At 42.8% G+C, this 27880-nt stretch overlaps 1 protein-coding gene and 1 non-coding gene across 3 annotated transcripts; one reads left to right on the top strand and one right to left on the bottom strand.

The window, feature by feature from the left end:
- Nucleotides 1-153: 153 nt before the first annotated feature.
- LOC117144024 (nicotinamidase) lies at nt 154-27627 on the top strand. Of its 2 annotated transcripts, XM_033308981.1 has the most exons (8): nt 154-227; nt 286-442; nt 16125-16292; nt 17190-17376; nt 25473-25577; nt 26242-26376; nt 26456-26896; nt 26972-27627. In XM_033308981.1, the coding sequence occupies exons 3-8, from the start codon at nt 16207-16209 to the stop codon at nt 27089-27091; spliced, it is 1074 nt and encodes a 357-aa protein (XP_033164872.1). In that variant the 5' UTR covers nt 154-227; nt 286-442; nt 16125-16206; the 3' UTR covers nt 27092-27627. The 2 variants fall into 2 exon arrangements, with proteins under 2 accessions (XP_033164872.1, XP_033164873.1); XM_033308982.1 differs by lacking the exons at nt 154-227; nt 286-442 and adding an exon at nt 15906-15975.
- Nucleotides 1220-1292, bottom strand: Trnav-cac. The gene has a single exon. It is a non-coding gene; the product is annotated as a tRNA-Val (tRNA).
- Nucleotides 27628-27880: the final 253 nt, after the last annotated feature.

Raw genomic sequence — 27880 nt, 5'->3', positions numbered from 1 at the left:
TGCCCTTCAATTCTGGAAACTATCAATGGGGAAGTGACTAAGTGATAAGTTCATTCATCCGTTGGTTATTATTTATCACTTACTGGGAACTACTTGGTAAACAAACGTGAGCAATTGCATAAGGCTTTTTTCTCGATGCCGGTTCTCTCAGTTGGCAATAAGCTTTCACAGCTGACGGACGCGAATTTTTCCCTCCAACCGGCGAGTTCTTAGAGTTTCTCGGGAATGTTTGTATTATCTCAACAAATCGACTACCTCAACGAATTCTAAGTGGTATAATTACAGCCTGTGCTTGCTGTGAAGATTTACAACTCAAATAAATCATAATATTGTACAATTAACGCTGATAATCACGAATTTGACATTGCTACTACATTCTGTGCGTGGACTGTGAAAGCTCTGAGTGTTTTGTTTATGCAAAGCTCTTTTGGACTATCGCGTGGTAAGTAGCCGAAAGAGAAAGCTCTCTTATACGGCAAATAAAGAGTGTGATTCGTGAAAATTTATAAAAACGCGGGTCAAAAAAGTCAAGGGAATTCTGGTGAAATTAAATGTTTTAAAGGTTTGAAATCGTTTTATTTTCTCGTTCGCATAATTATTGGGTGTCGATCTTTGTTGGGTAGTGTAAAGCACAAACTTTGAGCTTCAGCATACATATCATATGTAAAGCCGGTACGAAAGCTTATGATTCTGTTAACTGTCTGCGCAAGCTAACATTTCTCCAGCCCTTCAAATCTTCAAAATAAAAATGAATACGGCTTTAGATGAACAAAATTTTAAATCAAATGTATGAAAATATGTATTTTATCATGCTAACATAGAGCACATTGTGCTGATGTAAATTACATTCCAATTAATTCCTGTAATGTGAAAATTTGTGAAATTTAATGTTATCGCAAAATAATTGATATTACGTATTGAACAAAGTTATGAATTCTTTAAATACATACGTAGTAGTGTTGGGTAATCCTAGTTCAATTTGAGGAATAAGTTCGTTCGTTCACGAACGACACAACACTAATACGTAGTAAAACATTGTTAACTTGTGTTTAACATAAGCCATTTTATATTTTTAAATCGAGTGGTTGCTTGTAAAAGTAACCAACTAATTAGAAATCTAAGTAGATAACCCTCATTTAAGTTTTTATTTTTTCGCCCAAAGTGTAACAAAAACACCTTAAAATATTTTATAAAAAAAAGGCAAAAAAACTTTTTCGACTGTTCCCGCCCGGGTTCGAACCGGGGACCTTGTGCGTGTGAAGCACACGTGATAACCGCTACACTACGGAAACTCTTGAGAGATGGGCGCTTAAGGCCAGTCAGAGGCAAACCGATGGTAATGGAGTTAGTGTTTCTATTTTTAGCCTGACGCGATTAGTTGATACAAAATCCAATTGACTGAATTCATATTTTTAGGTTACATTGATAGTTTCATCTCGATGTTGCAGGTAATAAAAGTTAATAAGATTTACGGAAAAGAGTATAGTGTGTTTATAAGAAAACAGGTTAAATACCTTTGGATCGTGAGTTTGTACCATCTTAGAATATGGCCCCAGCTTGGGAGCAACAATGAAAACCCATTTCTTCACCTTGTCATTCCGCTCTTAATTAGCCTTTATTTGTCCCCTCTTCACGGAGCCCCACAATTGGCCGGCATTTGTGCTTGTGAATAGAAGGGCCTGGGAAAGGGGCAAGGTAGGCAAGGCATTCATGGCATGCCTGAAACACGCTGACCAGATTACCAACCAGAGCGCCTTGGGGCCAGGAGCGGAGCACTCCGTGGGTGGGGTGCTCCGATGGCCCACCTTTAAATAAATTCGAGCACGCTGATCCTTGATTAAAATTCCTATTGTCTGCTTTGGTCCTGCCAAGATTTCCTCTCCTTTCTGGCTTTCAGGACTCCGCTTTTGTGCGGCGCCGTGAACGTAATTAATATGCAGGCCAGAACGGACTCTAACTGCTCTCTGGCACTCGTTATAATTACGCATTTAAATTGGCACAAAGGTTGAGGCTAGACATAATACACTTGGCGAAATAAAGTTGTTATTATATTTATTATACAAGTATGATTTGCATTTGCACAAGTTGGCTAAGTATGTTTGATTTATAAAATAAATTTTTTAAATAGTATTATAATCGCAGACAGATTGAGGTATTCAAGGGTATTTTCTCCCAGTGCCAGTAAATCCAAGAGCTTAGCCAAGAAGCGTCCACAAGCAAGCGCCTTCAACTCTTGCGTTGAATATGTATGTGCGCCAGTATGTGTGTGTGTGTGTATGTGTGTGGCTTATGAGTTGGTGTTGGTGCACGGCCCCATAAATTTGGGTCAATGGGAAAAACGTCAGAATTGAGTAATTACAACATAATTTTCAATTTTGCAGTTTACGTTGTAAATTAATTTGCGGTCGACATTGGCGAAGCAGCCTCCGATCATTCCATCCCCTTTTTGCCTCAGCTTAGGCTGATTCGTGCCGGCTTTTTGGGTGGGGCTCTTGGGGTTCCGAGCTCAGGCTTTTGAATTGGGATTGGGATTGGGCTTCGGTGTGGGTTTGGGTTTGGGGGATTGCACAACAATTAAAGCAACAATTACTGGACAAACCGGACGGCAGACGCCGGACTTGGCGTTGTTGTGCTGCGCCATAGTACATGGAAAATGTACATATACTGTTGTCTTTGCCACACGGGTCGCCGTTCGCCGGTTGGGGGTCATCTGTTTGTTGTGCATAATTAATTTGCAGTCATTCAGGCTGCCTCGCGTGCTGATACCCAGTAGCTAAAAGGCCAATCAGTCCGGCATACTGAGTTGTCACGCAGGTTCACTGCTTTGGTGCCTAACAAAAGGAGGTTCATTTTAAAAATCTATTATAAATTCAATTGGCAAGAAAAGCATTAGATAGCTGAAACTGAACTGAAAGTCAATCATTAGCGGCATTTCTAAATGGATTTAATTATTTTTTAGCAGCATATTTAAATGAAAGCTAGTTATGGCGGAATTTCAAATTATCTTATTCAATTTCTCCAAAAGCCTTCTTTGGGTTTAAGATTCTGTTTCAAATTAATGGAGCCCGATTAAACAGATGTTATCTATTTGAACAATACATACAGATGTGTCCTTATACCTAAATGAAAAGCGCTTTTAAAGGACACAGCTGGAACTTCGAGCAGTAGAAGATCGACTTTGTTTTCTTCTTATTTGGCTGTAGTGGTTATCAATGTATTTTTAAGAGTGACAAAATAGTTTCCTCATCACCATTATCAGCAGACCCAGGGGTGTTCAGCACTCTGCACAAAACTGTTTACGATTTTACAGCTGAATGGATTTTAATTGAAAGACACGCTAGTGTCAATGGCACTCGACGAGGGGAGCAAAAGGGAACTTTGGGATTGGGACTTTTGGGATGTGTGTGTAGGGTTTTCCCAGGGAAAGGCAGTTGCCAGCAGCTGTGACAAGATTTCGGAACATGTGGGTGGCGCCCGGCTTATGCAGAGTCGAGTCGCCCGTTGCAATAAAAAATTGACCCGAAAATGTGTAACAAATGTTGTGACATATTTTCGCAACGTTTGCTCAGGCCCTCGCAAAACAAAAAAAAAAAAAACACAAAACGATTGCGAACCCGCTGCCAATGATCCTGAAAAGCGCAAGCTGAAAGAGTCTTTGAAAGGATGCTCAGTATGGGTTGGTTTTTCCCCAGTTTCGGGTGAAAATCGGTTTCGGGCAACATTTGTTTTGGCCCACATATAACACAAAGTGTGTGCAAAAATGAATATGAAAGAGGGGGTCGTCGGGCTTGTCCTGGAACTCTGTAACTGTAAATGTAACTGCAGCATGGCATGAACTTAATCTGCTGCCGATTGTTTTTCTTGCTTTTCCAACGGAGTAGGCGGTGGGTGGTGTTCAGTGGGCGGTGGGCTGTGGGCGGTTTTGTTGCTCAATTTGTACTGAGGGACTATGGAGCGGGCTACTTGGGGCGACGAAGACCCAAATACGGCGCGTTTTCAATATTGCGGCAACAATTTTCATGGATTTTACGCTTTCTTTGTTTTTGCTCTGTTTTTGGCTTGTTTGTATTTGGCAACGCGGTAATAATGAAACCAGCGATTGGGAACAGCTCCGGTGGGTGGTGGGATGTGGGTGGTGCCTGGTGGGCGGTGGGTGTGTTCATTTAATTGAAAACAAGGCGTGGCAGCGTCGGCAGCACTTAAAGCGAAATTGAGAACAGATGGAATGAAAAGCGAAAAACTTACAATAATTGCCCACAACAGTTTGAAATTGAACGAAGCCACTCAAATGGACTGAAGTCCCGGCAGTTTCGGTTAACTGGGATGATTACCATCGACGGCAGATAAAGTTTCCGCGGCCACTTAATGGGTTATTTATGGAGTTTCCCTTCCACCGGCTGAGTGCTGAAACTAATTAAATTATACAATCAAAATTTTCTTCATATTTTATGGAGAAAACATTTGCACTTTGCAGGGGAAAATGAAGGAAGTAAAAAGTTCTCGACTTTTGCAGGGTTTGGCTATAAAAGAAATAGTCCAACCTGTTTGGGATTCCAACCGCTTTCTTAGTTGTACACTAATTAGTTGCTTTTTTCAAAAGGGTAAATCTGAACTTTTATTAAGGACAGCACAGCTCTTTCGTAATATTTTAAGTCTATAAGATAGACTGTGGCTTCCGTCCTTCTCCTTTACTATTTTACATTTTTATGGCTTGTCATTAGGGAATATGTATCATTTTTTTAACGATTTATTTGGATTGGGGGTCCATTTGGATTTTCTTTACTTTTCTGCAGTATCCTTTGATACGAGTATTCTTTCTGCAAGGCTCAATTCCTCATCCCTAATAGTATACAGCAATATAACGTGATACACAATTTTATTGCCATTCGTAAACCGATTGGCAGAACAATGAAAGAGGGAAATATCTCAAATTTTCAAAGACAAATATGCACCACAAATCACATTTCCATAATATATGTCCTGTCTATCCTGGCTGCGGACATGTGCGCTGTATTATTTATATCAATTTGAATGGTATACAAATTTGTGTGGCAAACAGCTCGTGACTATAAACAGAGAGTGTAACCTGATACGTTGTTTGTTGCACTCACTCGCCGATTTCTTTTGTGCAGCACATATTTTCCTCCATTATGTGTGGTGTTGGCTGCTTGTGTGTTTGGACGCCATGGCGACCTTTTCTTTAGAGATTCGCACACCCAGCTATCTTTGTGTGTGGCCAAACACACACAGACACACACATACATAGAGAGGAAGGACACATGACCGTGGGAAGTGGACAAGACAAACAGACGCCGCCCCTTCCATGTGAGTGGGTGGCTGGGATGTTGGGTGGGCAAACAGTCCACAGATCCACTGCAGCCTAGGGCTACGTATGAACGCATTTCCCATCAAGTACCAACCGCCACACCACCCACCTGCTCCGAATCCTCCTGCCCAGTTGCATTATGCTGAATCCGTCGGACTACAATCTCTTTTTCGCCTCGCCACTGAGGGCAGTGCAAAAACCAATAAGTCAAATGACCGAAAAGGCTTAACAGACCATGAAAAAAGGAAAAAGGTAAGCCAACGGGGGGTTTGGGTGGAAAGGCCAACAACAATAATCGGAAAATCAGGAAAATATCACAAAAAGCGTTGGCAGGAAATCGATGGGCAAAGAAAAAATGAATAGAGAACGAGCGAATTAAGACGATAAATAAACAATAATGTTCCTTGGACTCGATGCACGGAGTGGGTGTGGTATTTTAAAAGAGTTTCTCAACAATCTCTAAAGAATTCCTAAAGAATTTTGTTATCCAATGAAGATTTTGTTAAAATACTTTAAGAAGTGATTTAATAAAATATGAAAATACAATGCGCTACTAAAAAGCCATATTAAATAGCGAGATCCTTTTCAAAAATAGTAAGCGAAATGCACAAAACGCTTTACCTTAAATTATAGTTCTTCCCCTTGACAGCTCCTTTATTACGAGCTGCAATTTCCACAGCATTCCAGTAGAATTTTTATTAGCTACCATATTTTATGGAATTCTTTGAACAGAATAGAAAACCATTACAGCACTCACTTGATTCCTGAATTACCTTTGACTATTGCAGATTGCATTGAAAAGCTCTTAGACTCTTAAACCAAAAACAAATCTCATTGTTGACTGTTTGCTGCCGTGATTGCCGCATAAGAGCCCAGATCTACGAGCCAGGGACTCCGACTTGTGGTGGGTGATTGGGGATTGGAAACTGGATTCTGGGGACCAACTGTGGGTCCAAGGAAACCGGGTAGTCGGTGCCAGCCGGCGATGTCCCATTTGTGCCAAGTGTGTGACAATAAAATGTTTACTGATAGCAATACCGGCAGAGCAAAAAGAAGCCCGGCTAGGAACAAACCGGTAAAGCAATTGAATGTGGCACAAAGTGCTCTAGTGGGTGGTGGCGGATTGGCCAGGGATTGGAATTCCGTGCTGGGATTGGGTCTGGGGCTGGGTTTGGGATTGGTGCCATCTATTAGGAAAGGTTGCTAGGCAAAAAAGGTGAGCCGTCTACTATTATAAATAATAAATGCTGACTGGTCAGCAAAAGCCCAGCGACTAGCAGTTGAACTGTCCTTTTTCCCTTCTGCCACTGGCTAAGAAGGGCACAAAAAAATAAAGTCCTGAGGAAAGACAAAAACAATTTGCCGGTTCCTCACACTCTCTCCATCTTCGAGTTTCGGCCTGCTCCGATGGTTTTTTCCAGCTCACGCGCCCTCGGCCCATAAATCTCGGCCAAGAGTGAAATAAAGCTAAGCGTAGCTCCTGACGTCGGTGTCCTGGCACCTGGCAAATTGATTTGTTGGTTTATTTGGTATGCCGGAGGAAAGGCGATGGTGCCCAAAGGAGCCACGTAAATTCTGGCGCCGCCTGGTTGTGTCATAAAATACGAGGACATAAGATGAACTGAGCCTGTAGTGAAGTGTCCCGGTCCAAGGGCTCGAAAATGACATTACGATGAAGTTAAGCAGCCGTAGGCGCACATAAAGTAATTTTCAATTGGGAAATTGTGCCGCTCCTTGGTGTCCTTGATCGATTAAATCCAACGTCCGGCCGACCGCTTAATGCCTTTAATTTAAATCAATCAATCAATCAACCAGCTGCTTCCACTTGAACGAAGATTGCCATCCTCCCCGGCCCCCGATCTCTTATTATTATTTTAGTTTTTCCCCCGAATTTCCCCGATTTTCCCCCAAACGACTTAGTTTGATGGGCGGCTGGCCTAGGATATTTTCGGGGGTTCTGATTTAAAGCAGCTTAACCGTTTGCCTCGATGACCATTCTCCCTCAGCCTTTTGTCTTGCTAAGCTACTTAATTTATCTGGCCCAAATCGCTGAGAAAGGTCCTCCGGAGTCCGGACCTATCTGCCTATAGCTATCTAGTTTTTCCACCCTGCGTTCGGGTTAAGACAATTTAAAGTGGCCCGAAATTGAAATCAAATCAAATCAATGGCGCTCATCCCGCTCTGCGGGCTAAATTCTCGGCATCCTGGCCAGTGACCTGAATTGAATGCCCATTTGAATGCGTGTGCACAACAGGGTGTACTTATCTCCTTGGGTGTGCGTTCTACAAAGCGATTTCGGCCTCGGCTTATATAATGCCTAGAAAGGACTATCCCTAGCGCTCCACATTTATATCCTGCAGAGTTTTAAAGAGCAGACATATTATGTAGAACTTAGGTATGTCATTAAGGTTCATAATATAGTTGGAATTTATCTTTAATTTGCATATTCGTAGTTCACCAGGAAACATATTTTAAACAAAACCCACTTTAAATGTCTCCTTTGGCTCATGTGCATAGTTCATGACCTTTTCTAGAAAGGCATATTGCCACGGCAAGTTTATTTCTGGTTGCCATATTGGAAGTGAAATTACTCGAAATCTCAGTCACTTTGCGGTGACCTTTTCAGGTTTCTGGAATGGCCTTGAATAAATTGCGAGTTGAATGCATGACCTGCATTTGCCATAGAAACAGGGGACGCCTCCAACCAATCCTTTTGCAATTTGCCTAACAATCTTTCAATATTTCATGACGCAATCAGTAACGTAAGCTAACAACACGTGCCCAGGCAAACTTTATAGATACAGTAGAACTTGGCTAAATATAACCATATTATATAAAAAATAAAAAATAGTTTTTATTGAAAGATTTTAAAGATCAAATGGAAGTAATATGATACGAAATGCTTTGTTTTGTTTTTTGACTTTGAACACGAATGAGTTTTCCGAAATAGGTCAACTGGAAAAACCTTTTAAAGGAGTGCAAAGGCAATTAACTAAAAAAAGTTATATGAAAACTTTAAACTATTAAAGTTCTACTGTTTTTAGAGCTATGTGGGATCTTAACCCCTCGATGGCTGCAATTTTGCTTGCATTTAGCTGCAGTTCGTTTCGCTTGCATATTTGGCCAATAAATTGCGCTTCCCGGGACAAACTGGCGAAACTGGAAGGATGAAAGGCAGTAGCTGCGGCTGCAACTGCCAGATACTATCGTCAATCGCTTTTGGGACTGCCTCTGCATTGCTATCGGAATGTCAAAGTTCAATGTGCAATTTAAATGCAACACCCTGCAATTGGCTTTGCCTTTTGTCCGCTGCAGGTGGAGAAACACTAAGGCCCAGAGTGCCTCCTCCCAAAATAGAAGGAACTGCAAACAATTTGTATTTAAATTCGACGCTGCAGCATCAGCAACGGCAGCAATGCGGATTGGGAGATTCTAGAGGACGGAGCCTGCGGCTGTTTTTAATTGGCAAATAAAAAGGCGGAGACGAGAAAAGAGAAATTTTGCATATGAATGCAGAATGCCAGCGATTCAAAATTGAAATTTATGTGAAAAAATCAGCGAAAAAAGCGAAGTTTGCCATAGAAAGGAAAATAAACTAGGGCCTGGGCAAACACACAGCCCAGCCAGCACAAGGACCAACACACACACACACTTACATAGACACACACACACACACACGAACGCATACACACGTATGCATGGCAAGCAGGAAGCATCGATTATTCAAAACATCCGCAATTGGGAGCGCTTATCAACACAGGCGTCATCTATCTCAGCGTACGCCATCTATGCGCAGTTTGTCAAAAATATTTTTTCCACCGCTTTTTAGAGCCGGAATTTATTAAGCCACGGACAGGTCGTAAAAGTGTGAGCCAGGCACATTGGCCAAAAAGTTATTGGCTTTCGAAAAAATATTTGATTTTTAATAGGTTCTGGAATTTGGAGATTACTGGAGAATTTTCCAAATTGATTTGTAGACGATCTTGTTAAGCGATCCGTATTATATTAAATGGATTGATTCCAATATATATCCATGACTCTTATCCTTTCATTTAAAGTTTTGCAAGTAGAAGTTGTAATTGAAAGTTAAGAGATGATTTATGAGCTGTTAGTTATATAAATTAAAATTCTGCCATATTGGAGAAACTAATTTTCTGTTAACTACTCATAAATTGGCTAGTTATATATTGGTTGTAAAGGAATCCAGTGATACACTGCGTTTTTTAAATTCTGGAGCGCGAATTCCGATCAATCGACTGCAATCAGTCGAAAGCAGTTCAATTAATTTGTATGTAGGGCACCCTCCAATTCAGCTTCCGTTGCGTTCGACCCTTTTTATCCCTCGCTCGTTTGATGAGTTTTAGTGTCTATTGTCGCCACACCCACACACATGCACGAGTGTCCTGGCAGATACAGTCATTCTCCCTTACTCACACACACACATCCGCACACACTGGGACATTCACACACTGATAGGTATCCTGCGCCTCCTTCGGCTCATTCATATGCATGACGATGTGTCCATTTTTGTGGCTTGTCATTAATGCATAAAAAATGCTAATGGGCCGGCGTTTATGTCAACGCTTTTGCCGAAAAAGGTGCAAACTGTTGTTGTCGTCCTGCCTGTAGTTGTTATCCTTGCTGTTGGCGCTGGCATTGTTGTTGTCGTTGCTGGAGTTGTTGGCCAAATGTTTGTCGTAATGCCTTTTAAATGAAGTTGTGCGCCATTTGCCATTTGAAGTTTGCTGCGACTGTTTTGTCCGTGTTTTTGGCCGTTTGCAATGATGGCCACCAAATTGAGTTGGCTAAGCGGTGAGTGGTTTCTCCTTTCTTTTTTTTTGTGCTATCCCAAAATGGAACCCCTATGCCATCTGGCTCCTCCATCGTTTTGTTTCGGGGATAAGCTGCAATGTCAGATTAGGATGAGGATGTGGATGTGCTGTTCATGGCCTTTGAGCAGAGCTGGTGTAATGCCAAAAGGGTTCTTATGGGTAATTGTGTGTGGATGGCTTCCATATTAACCCGGCCGAGGTGGCCGAGAGTGCGGCAAAGTGTTTATTACTGGATATTCAATGGTCGATGGGCCAAGGAGGGTCACTTTCCCCTGGGGAAGCCGTAGTCGAGTGCGATTTCAATGAAGATTAAAAAAAAAATCGGGCAAAGGTTGCGTGCGTTTGCAGTTAGCTGTTGAAAACTTAATGAAACTCTGTGAACTTCAATTGCCATTTGACATTCGTGTGGTGACCTTTGGCTTTCAAAAGTTATAAACGGCCCAATGCGGACTTTTTGTCTAAATAGTTTCAGTAACACTTTCAATTTAACGATTTAAATTACAAATTGTTACCAATACCTTTAGATTTATATAATTTGAACTAAAAATAGAGGTTTGCTGCTAGTATCTTTTAAATTATTCAGGATCTGGGAAATACTTTACCATTTAAATACTATCTTCATTATCTGGATCTTAACTTGACTTAAGTTGCAAAGCACCAGCAAAGGGCATATCTAAAAATGTATCTGCGAGGCTCCTATCCTTTTAGCAATTCCATTTTCTTCAAATCCATTAGTTGGCCAGGAGCAGAGTGCTCCATTTGGCACTATTGCACCACTGTGCCCTCCTCGCCTTCGAGATTCAACGATCCGAGGCGGCCCATTAACGCTCCTCCATATCTTCTCCATCTGGGCATGCAGATGTGCCTGTGTGCGTGCCTGTTTGTCTTGGTGTTGGCAGTGGCAGTGGTAGTGGCATTGGTGTGCTTTTTGGTATGGATATTGGTGGGAGGGGGCATGGCATAGTGGTCCTGGTGTTTGCAAAGCCACGTATTCGCGTTTTAATGTTATCTGGGCGTCGACATCAGCGGCGCGTAACGCCAACATTTTTCAGCCCAGCCAATGCGCCAAAAACAGTTTGCAGGCCAAAAAGCAAAAGCAGCAAGCATTCGAGGCCAAAACAAACTGGGACTCGGACGAGCTGAGTGGAGTGGTGCGGAGTGGAGTTCAGTTCATTGCGTTATTGCAGTGCCGGGGGTCAAAGTGGGCGGCCAGGTTGACGGGCGGGGGGGTTTTGCGGATCGGAGGCCGCACCAGGGACCGCAGTCAAAATGGCAATTTATCATTTTGTATTTAAGCGCGGTTCAGGTGAGAGAGACAGAGAGAGGAGGTGCTGCTAGAGTTGCTGGGAACGGAAAACCGAACGAAAAACCAAACCAAACTGAACCGAACCAACTGAAATGAAATGAAAGACGGCATGTGGGCCACGTATTTTTAGATACTAACAAGTGATAAAAGCCAACCACGTGCCACCCATGGCACACACACACCCATGCATGGACGGGTGGATGGATTGATGGAAGGCTGTGATGACTGACTGACGAACTGAGGAACTGACTGACACCTACTGCAGGCAAAGGCTGACTCGGCATTCCTTAACTGCGTATCCATCAATGTCGTAGCCTGTCGTCCTTCTGATCCTGCCGCCGCTACCATCCACATCGCTGCTCCTGCTGCTTCTGCTTTTCCGGCTGCTCCTTTCCAAATTGCTGCTGCTGACGTGCCTGCATTAAACCTATACGAGAAGAACCAGGCGCCAGCAGACAGCACAAAAAATTGAAAGCCTTTTATAGGCAGCACACATAGAAGGCCCAGCCCTATGTGCACTTGGAAAAAAAAATCTATAAAAATCCAACGATATTGTATAATGTCACTTACTTGAAAATCAAACGCTGTAAAATGAATTAATTGTTGAAAAAATGCTTTTCCTTCCACGTTTTTAGACAATTTTGTTAAAAGACTTGAGTAGAGTATGTTCTAAAAAACAAGTTCAGATTGAGTTTATAACAAAAGACATGTATTTTAAAGATATGTCCTTTTATTGTGTTTTTTGCCTTATAGAAAAGCATGCAGGTTGAAGTTCGGTATAGGCAATTCGCTTTAATACCAATTTACCGCTGCCTGATTTACCCCCTATCCCCATTCCCATTCCCCACTTTCCATCATCTGAGCCTACCCAATTCACCCAATTCACCCCATCCAGAGCCAGCCGAGCAGAAGCTGCTAAATTTTTTGGCAATTCAATTGACGAGCCCCAAAGGCGTTTGCTCTTAAATGCTCCACTTGGCCCTGGGTTCCATGCTTCCTGGCTTCCTGTGTTTGTCTGCCGCGTCTGCCGCGTCTGCTCATCGGTTCCTGCTGCTTGAGCTGTGGCCCGGGATGCGAGATGCGTGGTTTATTAGCTGATCCCATCGCCGTGACAAGCTACTTTTGACACGCCCACTGCCGAAACAACAAATACAGGAAGTCTTAGGCGGTAATTTACTTTTCAGCGCTTCGCAGGCAAATTATGCAAGACTTTCGCCCCCATCGCCACTTTCCCGAGCGCCTTAACTCTGCTCCGCCGGATGGAGCATCCGCATTCGCATCCGCATCCGCTCTTCCCCTGCCAGCTGACTTATGGCGGCAGCTTAAAGTTTCCCCACTTTTTTCGTGTTAGCGGAGAGCATTAGAAGTTTTCAAGTGCCGCGCGGATTCGTTGGCATTGCAGGGCGGCGGAAGTTGCTATGAAAATTGATAAAACAAGTTGATGCTAAGTCGCACCTTTGTGATTAGCACTTATGTTCGATTTGATATTACTGGCTATTCTTACTGTTTTACCATGAAATCTAAATGAAAAATATTTCTTCAGTTTCTACGTTAATGTTTTAGGTCATGTTACACTTGTTCTACATTTTATCAATATTTCAAGGCTTACTCTCTTATTTTATATAGAATACAAAATGATTTATTAACTGTATTTGCTCAAGTGCATTTGTGGAACACCACCACCCCCATCCCAGGTGTTTTTAAAAGCGCCCCAAAAAACGTTTCCACCACAAGCTCAAACTGCTTAACCTTCAGAGCTCTGAAGTATCACGCAGTTGCCGGCAATTCATGGCCATCAAAATCTATTGGGGGCAAACTTGAAATCTGTTCCGTGGCACAACTGAAGTTTTAACCCCCGAAAAGCGCCACCTGGAAAATGCCACCCCCCTTTGTCACCTTTGGCAGTGGAACTCATAATCGGGACACGTGCTGGCTTCGTTATTTCTCTCTTATTCCTGGCTGCTTGGCTGGCTTTCATTTGCGGAACTTTCGTTCGTCCTTCCCTGTCTTTTCAAATTGTCAAAGTTTTTTCTTCAGCTTTTTGGCCGTCTTGGTTTGGTTTGTTTCGGTTTGGTTGGTTGGTGGGGGGCTAACTACTTTGCCGCTTTTATGGATGCTCTTTATTTAGTCAATGACTTTGACGTCGACAACTTTAATCGAAAGCAATCTGCTGGAGAGTCCATGAGGTGAGGTGTGCGCACGCGTTTCGCTTAATGCCGCGTAAATTGTTTCGCAGCCAAAGTTTGCACATTTCGCGTTATCCGCCATTTACATATTAACCCGAAACCCAGAAGCCAGAAACCCGAGACCCAAGGCTCAAAAGCCCACAAAACCCAGGGATACCCGGGCTCCCAGGAGGGCTGCCGTCCAAAAATAGTTTTCAATTAGTGTGTTTCGGGGCGCCTCTGACTGAGCAGCGGCTTCGGTTTGTATTTCAACCCGGAGGGTGGCGGTTAAGGTTGGGAGTTGTACTTAAGTTTATTTGGACAAACTTTCTGCCGAGCTCAGCGAAATTATGCGCATTTTTATCGCTCGCCGGCATTTTGTTCATGTTTATGTTTGTTTATCTCCGGCCAAAAGTTATTGGCCAAATGAAACCGCAAACTTGTTATTGTATCTGGCTATCCATCTTTGCTTGGCAATTTAAAGCGATATTCGGCGATCACTGACAGCCTGCCTTAGACTTTTGCCCCCCACCACATAAATCATGGGCATATTTTTTATTTTATTGCTGCCTTTTGTACCTTGTGCAGCCAACATATTGTGCATAAATCTTTAATATTAAGTAAACACACATACATTGCCGTCCAAATTTAAATTTATCGCCTGCTGCGCATTAGTTGTACTAGAAAAAGGAAGGATGGCCAAATGGCAGAAGCTGGAGCAGGTCACAATGTTGGGAGCTTAGCTTTGGGAGCTCTGGATGAAATAGGACTAAAAGTTAAATGGAAATCTATGGCTTTGTGGCTTACCGGGCGAATGGAAAAGGAATGCGGCAAAAGGGGTTTAGGCTTTGGGAAAATGGAAATGTTATAAGCTGCAGCAGGTAAATGTATGCAGCCAAAGGAGATTTTTTTTTTTTTGTAAAACGAAACTCAAATAGAAGAAATCCGAGAAGCGAGGCTTAAAAACTAATATCTCAAAAAGGCAAGTGTAACAAAAGCGGAAGAAAGGAAGTGGAAGCTTTTGCAAATTCCGAGTTACCTTGTTAACTTAGATGAAAAGTTGACACTCGAGCGTGGAAAATCAGTCAGAAATGCCAAAGCAGCCAACGCAATTGGCCTTGTTAGCAGATGGCAACTCAAGAGCGCCGTGCGCAACTGTACCTCGGTCCTTTGGCCCCCGTAAACTTTCCTTTCTTCGGATCCTTCAACTTCTTTCACTTATTTGACGCTTTTCAAAACCTCTCACATATCCACAACAATCAACTCCGATTCCTGACGTTCTGAGGGCCCGCATTTCGAGGCTAAATGTCGAAAACTTTCATATTCGCCTCCCGGTGTCCCGCCATTAACTTTGCCCCAAAAATCCGGTGAGAAGTTATGGTGAACAGCAGGAAATCACTGCACATACAGGGAAAGAAATAATGGCAATTCGATAGCATTGCATAGTTAAATATTGCATAAATGTAAGAATCAAGAAGGAAAAATGCTGATATTGAAATTTATAGACGTTAAATTTAATACATATTGATTTATATTTTAAAAGTAAAAAATAGTAAATAGAACACTTACTTGATTGCAAAATGACTTTGTAAACTATTGCAAAAAGTGTTATTTATTTATTTAAGAGCTCCATTTCAGATAAATATTTTGTTGTTGTTGCACATTACCTTGAATTTGTGTCAGAACATGTTAATGCGTAAATGAATTACCACCTGGATTATTTTCGATGTCTGAGTGGGTAAATCGATATTAATTTGTATCAATTTGCAGCCTTTAAATTTGCAGCACATATTACGTTACCGTTGAGTGCAAATATAAATTAAATTACTTAAACAATGCCCGTCTCCCATTAAATTTTGTAGACACAACATGGGGAGCACAGATAAATCTGCTTCAGTGTACAATGCGCACTTCCTTGATTAGGAAAAACGCCAGGTAATCGTCTGCGGGCGCCGCCACAAAAGCTTGGATGGATATGGATGGTTGGTTGAGTGGGCGGTGTGGCAGGTGGGAAAGTGGGTGTGGGAGTGCCGCAGCCCGTACACGGTGAAAATCAAATAAATAAAATAAACCACAAGATGACGTCGTCGCCATGACAATGCCCCGGCTGGCTGGCCTGGCCTGGCCTGGCCAAAAAGCTGTGGAATCGTGGGGCGGGCGGACGGTCGTTTCTGTTGTTTATTCGATAAAACTATGGGAAGGCAAGCGGCGCTTGGCCATCGAAACGAGCAGAAGGAAGTCAGCCAGCGAGTCAGCCAGTTTTTCAGTAACTGGCAAGCGTTCGAGCTGAGCGGGCTAAGCCGGGCCCAGAGTGACAAGAACAACAACGTGAGCGCAGAGAGTTCTGTGAGTGGGCGGTGGATGGGTGGCTGGCTGGCTGGGTGGCACTTGCACCCACTCTGTTGAAGAAAAATAGCTTTTCCACCCAACAGTGTTTACGTGTGTGGCCCTGTGTGTGCGGTTGTTATTATTGATGGCTTCACTTTAACTTGCAGCTGGCTGCGGGAGCTTCATTAAGTGAGAGTTCGCTGCTGGATTCGTTGGCTTTGTTTGGACGTTGGCAACATCGTCGCCGTTATGGATTCACCTACACCGCCAATTGTCATCGAAGATTCAAACGGATCAGCAATGGACGCCTGTTTCACGGCATTCGACAAGGACAGGTGAGTTGCTAGAAGCGACGAGCTTGGCGAAATCCAAGGCATTTCGTACTAATTGAATTACACGCACACGTCAGTAATCAACTATTTATAAATTAATCCTGTAATTATATAATCTCGAATTGGAACGCAGATCATTTTGTAGCTTTTTATTTTTAACATTTTCCCTTCAAAATTATATAATTACCTTTATAATTGTGTATGGCTTTTCTGAACACACTGGCACCACAAGCCGCAAAGTAGATTATATGGCAAAACAAATAAACAAATAATAAAACTCCGCGGAAATATACATATATTGGACGCATATCGTCGGTCGTTTGAAATAAATAAACAACCATTAAAATGTTTTATTTTATAACAGACTGTCCAACGTAAAATGGCGTGCATTATTTCTAATTGACATTTTGAGTCTTTTTATATGGGACATTTGTAGAGTGAATCAATAAATGCAAATGGCTGAAATAAAATGTGTCTGGTTAAAAAACGCTCTGTCAGGCACTTCGATTTTTATTTCGACTTTGGAAAAACCAATTTACAAGTTCGTATGATAGAACGAATTGGCTGACGTTAAGTTTTTGATAAATGAAGAACCTTTAAGTGAATTAATAACTTAACAGAAAATAATAAAACAAATATATCGTACGATTCTTTTTTGAAAATATGTCTATTTTATATAGCCAGGATGTTTACAAATAATATATAATAATACCAAAATTTGTTGGTTAATTGATAACTAAAAACTGAAGGTTGTAAACTTTTTAAGCACATTTTAGTCAAACCCATTTGGTAATTTGTTCGTATGAGTCTCTCATATTTCCCATGCCTCTGAACTCTTAACGATTTGTCACTTATCATCATACATGGGTTTTTCCGCATTTCTATCCTATTTTTTTCCAGTGATGACCGCCTGAGTCTTGCCGAATTTTCGATAATCTGTCGAGCTCTGTTCCGCAACGACAAGGGACTCATCTACGATGTGCCCCCCGAGCGCCTTGAGCAGATATTCGCCGTCTTCGATACGAATGGCGATGGCTTCATCGACCGGGAGGAGTTTAAATTCTGTTGGAACCAGTGGATAAAAACGGTGAGCCAGAGTCGAGAGTATTTGCCACGTCCTTGTTGCCTTTTTTCTCGCACTATTTATGAATTCTTGTTTTGCGGTTAACGTTTTGCGTTATTCAGTGATTCATATCCGGGGACTCGTAAAATCATAAAAAATGTGATAATAAAATATTTGTCAACATGTATCGCGATACCAGCAAGAGACACACCCAAACCCACACACATGAAGCTAAAATTTGCAATCAAAGTGGCCGACTACTCGGATTGTGTGTGTAATTCAATCCTGATCAGTCGCCGTCCCAAGGAGTTCCGAGGGGGAGGAAATTTGGGAGGATTTGGGGGGAGGATTGGGCAGCGGTAAAATGTCGCTTACAGCGAATGTCACACGTCATGGGTCTCCCAGGGATGCTTTCATCATCATTTCCATTCCGCATTTCGTATTTCGCGTACCATCTCCATCTCCATTCCCATTTCCATCCGCATCCGCATCCCCATTTCCATTCCATCATCATCATCATCATTGTGCTGGCCTGTCACAAAGAAGAAGCAGCAGGCGGCGGCATATGCAAATGTGATAATCCGATGCCGGGACTGCCTCACACAGATACACACACACACACACACGCACACATGCACACAGAGGGACGAACACACACACTGGCACAGTGGCCAGACACCGCACGTAAAGAGATAAAAACGCGTGACAAATAAAATGCCACAGAAAACTGGGAACTGGAAGTTGGGAATTATGGACCAAGTTGCATTCAAGTCCTCTCCGTCTTCCGCCCCAGCATATTAAAATAGAAATGGGCAGAAAAAATTTCAAATAATTTTATTGTTGTAGTCTATGACTTTTGCACATCTCCATCCGCATCACAACTTTGTTTGCCACAGTCGCTGCCATAAAATTGCGTACGTGATGGTACCAATTTGCAAAGACTTCTTTATTTATTGCACCAGCCGGCTTTAAGCTACTTGAAGCTCGGCGGATTTTGATTTTCATCCTTTTCCTCGAGTGGAAATCAAAGTTTGGCGAGAAATGTTCTCTAAAAAGTTTGGCCTATTGATAAAACAATCTGAATAAAATTTTATGTGAAAGTAAATGGGAGAAAACGAGTTGTTTGCTTGTTTGGGCCAAAATCTCTACTAGATTCTTCGTTGAATGGTGTTTCCTGTTTCATTTCTACATTTACGAGTACTTTTAGATTTAGGCAAAGATTATACATATGTTTTAATCGTTTTCGTTACATTGAAGAGCATAGTTTATCCAGAATTTATATTTTACATATTTTAGTACACTGAGCTTCATTGACGTTTTTCCTTAAATTGTTTTTGGCATTTATAGAGTATGATGCACGTAGCGAAAACGTAATCATACCTGTAACTGCCTGAAACTTCTTTAATACTCAAATATTTCCACAATGTATAAAGTTTTCCACCCTTTTCTCGGCGGTCTTCCCGACAGAAAAACTTTTAATGATGAGTTTCCACCTGATATACAAAATACCTTTAAGCTGCTTTAAGTTTTTAATTTTACTATGTTGTTAGGTTGGACTTAAGAACGTTTGCTAAAGACCTTCTGCATTTTGTTAATGGTTAAAAGGTGTTCAGGGCAGAGATTTTCGTTTTATTTCGATTTAATCATGTATCATTCTACCATTTATATAAGGTATATTTCGTAGCTTTATGTTATGTGATGGTAGACCAGCAGGGTATTTGCTTTTTTTTTTGTCCACCTACCACACGGAGGCATCAACTTTGATGACCTTCTCTTAACAATCCACCCACAGACGCATCCCCATTACGTATACGCAGTGGTGGCGGCAGCCGATGTGTTGCCGTTGCCTGTTGAGTCCTGCCCTCCATTGTCACGCGACAAATTATTTGGGAGCGAGGAAAAGAATAATCATTTTATTTTTGATATGCCATTTAGCCCCGCCCACAGGGACCGCCCCTTCCGCTGGCGCACACCAAATTGTGTAATATTGTATAAAAAATTTATTAACGTATAAAAAGCAGAGCGAATGAAATCTTCCGGCAGCTGATATTGTAATAACGGCAACACTTAAAAAAATGACAGCCCCTAACGAAACCCTACTTACGCATTCGCAGTTTTTGCACGAAGAATGAAATAAAGTCGAGTTGGAAGGGGGCTTTAGCCGAAAAAAAACGACAGAAAAATGCCGCCCCATAAAATTGACTTTTGTTTGTATTTCCGCATGAATTGCATGAATGGTAATTTTGCAGTTTAATGTTTGTGTGATGGGCGGGGGGCATGGCCAGAAATCAGAAAGAGAAGCGCAGCGCCTAAAAAAAGGAAAAACAACAGGCAAGCCCAAAAATTTGCATAATAAACAAATCAACTGATGGACGAACGAGCGGTGGGGGGAGGGTTTCGGTTTAGCTTAGAATTATGAGGATGAAACTTTGGCACACACACACACAGACGCAAATTAAATAAACGCATAAATAGAACATTAACGCCATAAATCATTTGCATCGGTCGCTAAATATTTTGCGGCTCCTGCGGCTGTCTGTTTATAAATACACTCGTACATTTATATATATATATGTGTATATATATCGGTGTGGACGGTATTGCACATTGAAATCGATTGAACTTGCGGAAACGGAAATGGAAATGAAAGCAAATTTATGGAAATAATACGACCGTGGCTCCATCGAATGATTGCGCGTGTCCAGAATTCGTTTGAATGTGAAAGGTAGTCGTCGTCGACTGTCTGTCCATTATTTACCCCAATTTTGATTTACAAGCATAATTCAATATGAGGCGCGTTTTCGTTTTGATGTTTTTATTGTGTTTGCATTTGCCCGCCCGAAAGTGCGTAATTTATGTGCCTAAATGTGCAGAAAATGTTTTTTAACCAACTGCACAGAGTTCGGTTTTCCGTGTTCCAATGTGGAAAGTGCCTCGAGCGTGAAAAGCTGCGGCTTTCACGTTTCTGGGAGCCGTGTTTTTGACGAGGGACAAAAACCTTGAGGTGAAGTTTCAGTTTTTGGGGTTCTTTGGGGTCCCTTTGCTTAAAATACTAATTGACAAAGGTGAAAGGACATATACAACGCAGCGTTTTCCTGATAAACTCGCTGGCCTGGCACTTTATTTAATGCGAATCTATTCCTTTTGTTTGGGCGGCCTCCCTTTGACATTTTCGGCCCTTTCAATTGACTGCGAGAGGCATTCTTTTCAGGTGCAAGTACATGCCGTTTTTTCATTTCGGGCTCCTTTGTTCGTAAATATTTCATTTCTTTAAACTGCTCTTATTTCTCGTATAATAAATTTATGGCCACCTCACCTGCTCGTTTGCTCCTTTGTGGAAACGCACACATACGCAGTAGGGCGTGGGCGTTGGGCGGTGGGTTGTGGGCGTGGTAGTCATATATCATACAAGGCATCATCATATAGTTCATTGAACCTCCTGGCCATAAAGCAACTCAAAAATCTTCAACAGCTTTAAGTGTCTTACAATGTCTACCGTTAATCTTGGCCCCCACTTACAAACACACTTACATCACACACAAACACACACACACATGCAGCGACACAAAAGCAGACAGTGTCGTTTATAATGTCTTCATTTATGGCACAAAATGTGGGACATTTTTTTGTGCTCAGTTACGCACCAACACCGAAAAAGACACGGCGAGAGCTCTATGTCTTGGCGGGCAGAAGAATTACAGTGAGTGCCAAAAGTCGCCTCACAACTTCTCTGCTCACCGAGCGGAAAATAATATCGTGCTATAAATTTTGCTCAGTTTTTCCTGTGCTTGCCCCGCTCGATTCCAAGCCCAATTTTTCCGAGCTTAATTTTTGCTGGTTTGCTGGCTTGCTGGATTTTCGCCTGGCGGTCGAGCCCTGCCGATTCCACTGCTTCCACCGCCGACTGATGAAAGTTTAACGACCAAAGTTGACACGCTGCGGCGATTATTTAGAAAGTTAATGACTTATAACATACCCCCGAAAAAGTCACCGGAAATGAACAGCAGCGGAGGAGGAAATCAGAGAGAGAGGGAGGCCAGGATGACCAGAAGGAGCCAGATTCACTGATTTAGTGACCAGTCTGAGAGTTGGTTTTAGTTGATTGGACTTTATTGAAAAATGAGTCGCCATTTCTTAAGCTCTTGAACAGAATCAGCGAAAAAATACGATAAATTACAGGTTAACTAGGGCCGGCCAATCCGGCCGTCGTGGCGCGAATGTAAATTTGGAGAAAAAAGGACGAGAATCTGCAATTTGATTTCCTGTCAGTTGGGTGACCAGTGATTGCGGGGAAATTTTTCAGGTTCTTGGCGCAGTTAAAATATTATGGTAATAAATCAACTAATGATTTTTAAAATGTGATAAATGATTAAACTTATTGTAGGTAAAGGAACGCACTAAATTAAAAAAACTAACTATCGTTAAAGAATTAACAATTTCTGCAGTATTTCCATTTCTTTTTGGCATCAAACTGATAAGCCTAAAGTCTGAAAAAGGTGCACCACCCATTTCCACACAAAGTGCAAATATATACTCGTACTAGATACCTTTGCAGAAGCCTTACCAAACTTTAGCCTTAATCGAAATCGGCTCAGCAAAACAATTTCCCACCATCCATAAGTTCTGTCGGAACTCAAGCCACCTTTACCCGAATAGCAGCGTAAGTTCTGGGCGCTTATTTATAGTTAGTTTTCACTTCTTTTGGCGGCTGCAGCTCCCACCTTTCTACTCCTCAGCCCGGCTGTCTGGCAGCCGCATAAATTGTATAATGTAATTTTCCAGCAACTGTCAGGCCCAGCCCGGTTCAGCCCACAAGTCCACAAAACTGTCAGGACGATGAGGACTGTCTGCCTATGCGAAATATATTTGTATATATATATCTGTTCCCATATATATGTATATCTCGTACGTATGTATGTACGCTTGGGAGTCTCCGGCGACTGGCAGCCACCAACTTATGCAACAATTTCGGAGCGGAAATTGCTTTAGCACCTGCCTCCGCTGCCCCTCCACCGAAAGGTGTACATTTTGGGGATATGTGTTATACCAAATTTATGTACCTACATATATATATATATATATATATATATATATATATGGATGGCAAGTCTGCCATGTGGGTGTGTCTGGTCTGGCTTCGGCACGTTCGCCTTTTTGGCACATACTTCAATAGCAAGTTCCATTCCATTCGATTCGATTCGTGGCTCTCGTCTCGTCGTCACTCGTTTAGCTTGGCAACTTTTTTGGCTCAAAACCCATAGACACACGAACACTTTGACAGTTTGTCTGCCTGAATGAATTGAAGTTGGCCTGGGCGCCCGATTTGGGATTGGGATTGGGATTGGGTTTGGTGGTTCCCGGTAACCCCAAAAAACGTCGACGCTCTGGGTTTTACGGATTTTGAAATTTATTTGCCACCGAAATTGAGTCGAACCGAAAGAAGAAAGTTTTCCCCGAGCAAGAGTGTGTGTGGATCTGACAAAGTTATTCCTATAACTTGTTCCCTTTGTTCGGGTTAAAGTGTAATTTGAATTTAAGATTTGCTGTGGTTACCGAAAGGTGCCAAGAATTTCCATCCTCCCCGAAAAACCAACCTGTGGTTGAGCCCCACCATCTAGCCCTCAATAATTAATTTAACTGTAGCATGTTTGTGGAGGGAGCAGTGCGACGGCCTCATTCATCAGAGATTCATAGTTTTAACTTTAAATTAAGATGCCGATTTCCGGGGGGCTGTGCCATAACAAAGGCCCAGAGGTCACTTGTTTATATTGGCCAGCAGTTGAGGATGGGGAGCGTGTTAATTTGCCAAGTTTTGCAGCAGCCGGACGATGATGGGCGATGATGACGGAGCTGGATCTTGGGTAGCATCTGTGCCCGATGGCCCGTAATTGGAAGCCTGCCCCTGATTTCTTGAGGTGAGCGAAGAGCAACTTGATGTGCAAATTGCGGCAGACAGCGGGGTTGCCATCTCCGTCTCCACCTTCATCCCGTTTATACAGAGCCTTTTGTGGCTTTGGCCGTGTTTGCCCCCAGTTATTAACTTGGCTCAGCTCCCTGGCTTGTCTGGCTTAATTGTTTGGAGTTGAGTTTTGAGTGAGAAGGGGTTAGTTTTGATTTGTAGTTGAATTAAGCAAGGACCTCGAGTAGCCTCCGGACTGCTTGAGTTTGTAAAGTAAGGTATGTAAGCTATCGCGTACAACGTGTCGTATGAGCAACCAATCTTGCCGAGAACATTTTCTCAGCAGGAGTTATTGTCATATTAGCAGCAGATCCTGTCGCTTCTCGTAGCCCGGGCATTTAATCTTCCCGGGCATTCCCTGAACCCAAATTACCCAACACTTCCTTTCACTTAGACACTCGGTTTCCATCCGACACACACGAACTTGGCTAAATTGATACATTAACTACCTTGATCCGGCTATTATCTGGCTGCAGTAGCCCCCCTGCCCACTGCTCCTCAGCTGGAAACTATTCTCAAAATGTTGAGAATGTTCGCCATGTAAATGTAAATCACTTCCTCTCGACTGTGGGCTCCATTCCACCGCCTGGCGCCTCCTATCTGCTATCTCCTTTCTCCGCTCTTGGCATCCAAAGTGGTTGCATCCCAGTGGCAAGTGAGACTGCCAACATGGTGATAAATCATCAACTGCTTAAGCGCTGTCTCCCCGCTGCCCAGAACTCCTTAGTTCACCTGCTTGTGGATCCTTGCAGCTGCAGCTCACGTTCCAGCGCTTTAAGGCATTTAGCTGGATGACATATTTTAAATGCCCTGCCAGCCCAAACAACACAAATCAAAAGGAGCTGGAGGAGCTGGAGCAGCAGGAGCAGCAGGACGACAACAAGCCGGAGCCGGAGCAGAAGCAAAAGCAGGAGCAGGAGCTGCAACTGCGTCTGTGTTTGCGCATAGATCATAATCATTCATAATCAGCGTGCACATAAATAACAAATTAAAAGCGCTTCACTAATTTTAAATATGCTCGAACATAATCAGCTTACAGTGAGCCACGAGGATGCGACAGAGGACGAGGATGAGCGGCAGCGGCAGCAGGAGCATCAGCAGCAGAATTCAGTTGGGAAAGGGGATGGGGATGAAATGGGGTTGGGGGATGGGGCTGTTGATGATGCTTTCGACACTGTTGATGATGCCGCTGCTCCTGCTGCCAGTCAAGATAGCAATGACAACCTAACGAGCTGCTCCCTGTGCGTCTGTGTTTGCCAAAGTCTGCGCGTGAGTTTGTACGAGAAATTTAGATGCTCTACGAAAAAAGAAATTTAATGGATGGCGAACAACGATTGGCCACAAAAAAATACTTTAAATGGGTTAAATTGAAGTAAAACATCACAATATTCAATGTTATTTTCCTTGGAGCAACAAGTACTTGCATTCAAAAAGGAGAAATTGATAAGACAATGAAGCGAACTATCTATAAAATTATACCTATAAATGTTAAAATTGAACAAATAGAAGGCAACGTAAATTTAATATTTAAATGTTATTTACAATTTGTTTGTAGTTAAAAACAAATCCAATTGTTAATAATTATCCCTTAATATGATTCTTTATATATGAATACAAAATATCAAAAAAGATTGACTTGGCTTACCTACTTTTTATAGAAAGCGTATCCACAATTCCCTATACCTAATGATTTTCTAGATTTCTATTTTTTGTATTCCCTTATTTTTTGACTGGCTTTTACTTCATTTAAAACGCATTTATAACGCCGGTCGGCGAAAAAAGAAACTCATCAGTCGACGGAGAGCACACACACGCACACACAAAGGGTCCGATACACACGCACACGCTAATGCAGAGCTCATATATGTATACAAATTTTCTTTTTAGCTTTTCATGTTTGTGCTCCGGGTACTCTGGGTCCGCCCAGAAACGGCCCCGCCCCCTTGCCACGCCTCTCCTCTCCTTTCACCTTGCACCCCGTACCGCCTTTGTGACGCCTGCTTCACTTACTTTGCCCATACAATTTTTCTTACAATTTTCTTTCATTTTTCCGTTGTCCCTGCTCCTGTTTTCCTTTTTTTCGTGGCTGCTCATGTTTCCCGCTGTAACATTTTCGTGATACTCACCATCTCTCGCTTTTTCTTCTCCTCTTCTCTGGCAGATTGTGCGACCGGTGAACGCGTTCCTCATTGTTGATGTACAAAATGATTTTATAAGTGGTTCCTTGGATATAAGTAATTGCAGTGCACAGCAGCAAGGACACGAGGTGAGCTCCGGAGTCACAAATGGATGCGGGTGGGCGGGGTTTTCGGGTGGTTAATGTGGCAGCTACCTGGCCAGCAGCTTAGCCCCGACAGGTGCGGTAAGCGGCGACGACGGAAGGACATAAAAAAGTAAAGCGTAACAAGAAATGAAAATGAAGGGCCTGGCCCGGCCCGGCCCGGACCGGGTTCGAGCCAAAGTCATTGCCGCTCCAGATGATGAGGATAAGCTGGTCCTGGGGGATGGGCGCTCTGCATGTCAGACCTCAATACCAGATACTTTCCAGGGATAAGAAGCGAGATGGAGGAGAGAGACAGCGAGAGGCAGCGAGAGAGAGAAGGAGTGGGGGAGTGCAGAGGCGGAAGCGGATATGCTTTACTTAAGTCGCTTCCGCGCTGCGACACACGCCGGAAGTCGTCGAGATCTCTCGTTCCCGCTCGCTCTCGCATTCAGTGCCCCGCAATGCCACTCCAACGCCCACTCCATTTCCATTTCCATCTGGCAACTGACATGGCTCTGTGGCTGGTACATGAAAATTTGTCAAAATTAATAACACGCACTTCCGTCTCGTCGCTTTATGGACTCCGCCCGGCTCTCAAGTTGACTTTGTGTGTAAAGTGCCACCGCCTCCTAACCAGCTTCTTATCCCAACTTCACCTTCACTGCAGATACTGGAGCCCATCAACAAGCTGCTGGATACAGTGGACTTTGATGCCGTCTTCTACTCATTGGACTGGCATCCCAGCGATCACGTTTCATTTATTGATAATGTCAAAATGCGCCCCATGGACGAGTCCTCCTCGGTAAGACGTCGATGGTAATTGAACGGAAGTGTCGGACACTTAACAGACATCCGCTTTGTCATCTCCCCCCGCTCTTTAGTTGGACTCGGATTCCGCCAAGGTGTTTGACACGGTCATTTTCGCAGGACCGCCGCCGATGAAGCAGCGCCTGTGGCCACGTCACTGCGTCCAGGATTCGTGGGGAGCCGAGCTGCACAAGGACCTCAAGGTGGTGGACCACGGCATCAAGGTGTACAAGGGCACTAATCCCGAGGTGGACTCGTATTCGGTGTTCTGGGACAACAAGAAGCTATCGGATACCACTCTGAATGCCCAGCTGAAGATGAAGGGCGCCACGGATATCTATGTGTGCGGATTGGCCTATGACGTCTGTGTTGGCGCCACGGCCGTGGATGCTTTGTCCGCCGGTTACAGGACCATCCTCATCGACGACTGCTGCCGGGGTACTGATGTCCACGACATCGAGCACACCAAGGAGAAGGTCAACACCAGCGATGGCGTTATAGTCCACACCAATCAGGTGATGTCCACGCTTTTTAAACCGAGAAATAACAATCATTGTTTTCTAATTCGTAATATTCATTTTTTATTCTAGGTCAAGGCAATGGCCGAGGGTCGAGATCGTCGTCCTGAACTGGGCTACAAACTGGCCATGGAGCTGAAGAGCCCCGACTCGGTTCTTTCGCAACGCAATGGCTTCAGGCCCTCATACTAAACGAGAGAGGCAACTAAATCACGCTAGGCTTATTTTCATGGATATAAAAAGACAAAAGGCTTTTGAGTAGTCGACGGTTAGAGCGTTTCGATTAGATTAGTTTAGATCACCTGTGAAGTGCCTCTGTAGTTTGGCTAGCTTTTGCTAAAACATTCTAGAATTGATAAAATCTTTTTTAAGCCTGTTATCCATGTGGATTTTACATGACATTACAGTACTAACAACAATCGAAAACGCAAAGTGCAAAGTTCTTGCCTACGGAGATATTGAGGTAAATAAAATGTCGTTTAAGTATTACCGAGCTCTCTCTATAACCCAAGCACCATAAAATACAATTCCAAGAGCAATGAAGTACTAAGGGTTCTTAATGTTGTGCGCTGCACCTGTTTGAATTAAATTGATATTATATACAACCAACAAATATATAAGTAGAGAAAATTATTTATTTTAAAACAAAATAGAACAACTGCTTCAGTGAGAAATATTGTATGTACTTAAAAATGTTCAAATAAAACGATGGAAGTGTGAAAGTCAAATTCAAATGATAATACTTATTGAGGGGTGAATAAAGTAAATACACAAATTGAGTAAGGATTTGTATGACGATACCAATAGTTCAAAAGCTGACTGAATATCATTTCGTAATTTATTTCTTATGGTGCGATTCACACGCTCCATTTTGTCGAATATCTGTCAAATCAGTGTCCAATCGAAGCCATGTTCAGATCCATGGAAGCCATAGAAATAAGGTTTACTTACACCCACTTTGTCCACTCTCCCTGACGAAAG

This window comes from Drosophila mauritiana, chromosome 3R, assembly GCF_004382145.1.
Source record: "Drosophila mauritiana strain mau12 chromosome 3R, ASM438214v1, whole genome shotgun sequence".
Lineage (NCBI taxonomy): Eukaryota > Metazoa > Arthropoda > Insecta > Diptera > Drosophilidae > Drosophila > Drosophila mauritiana.
The sequence above is the reverse complement of the archived record's forward strand: the minus strand, read 5'-3'. Positions and strand labels throughout refer to the sequence as shown.

Excerpts from the sequence above, each read along its gene's own strand:
- LOC117144024 (XM_033308981.1), top strand. The coding sequence starts at position 16,207 with ATGGATTCACCTACACCGCCAATTGTCATCGAAGATTCAAACGGATCA. Across the intron at positions 17,377-25,472 it reads GGAACCAGTGGATAAAAACG|ATTGTGCGACCGGTGAACGC; the intron begins GTGAGCCAGAGT and ends CTTCTCTGGCAG. Across the intron at positions 25,578-26,241 it reads CACAGCAGCAAGGACACGAG|ATACTGGAGCCCATCAACAA; the intron begins GTGAGCTCCGGA and ends CCTTCACTGCAG.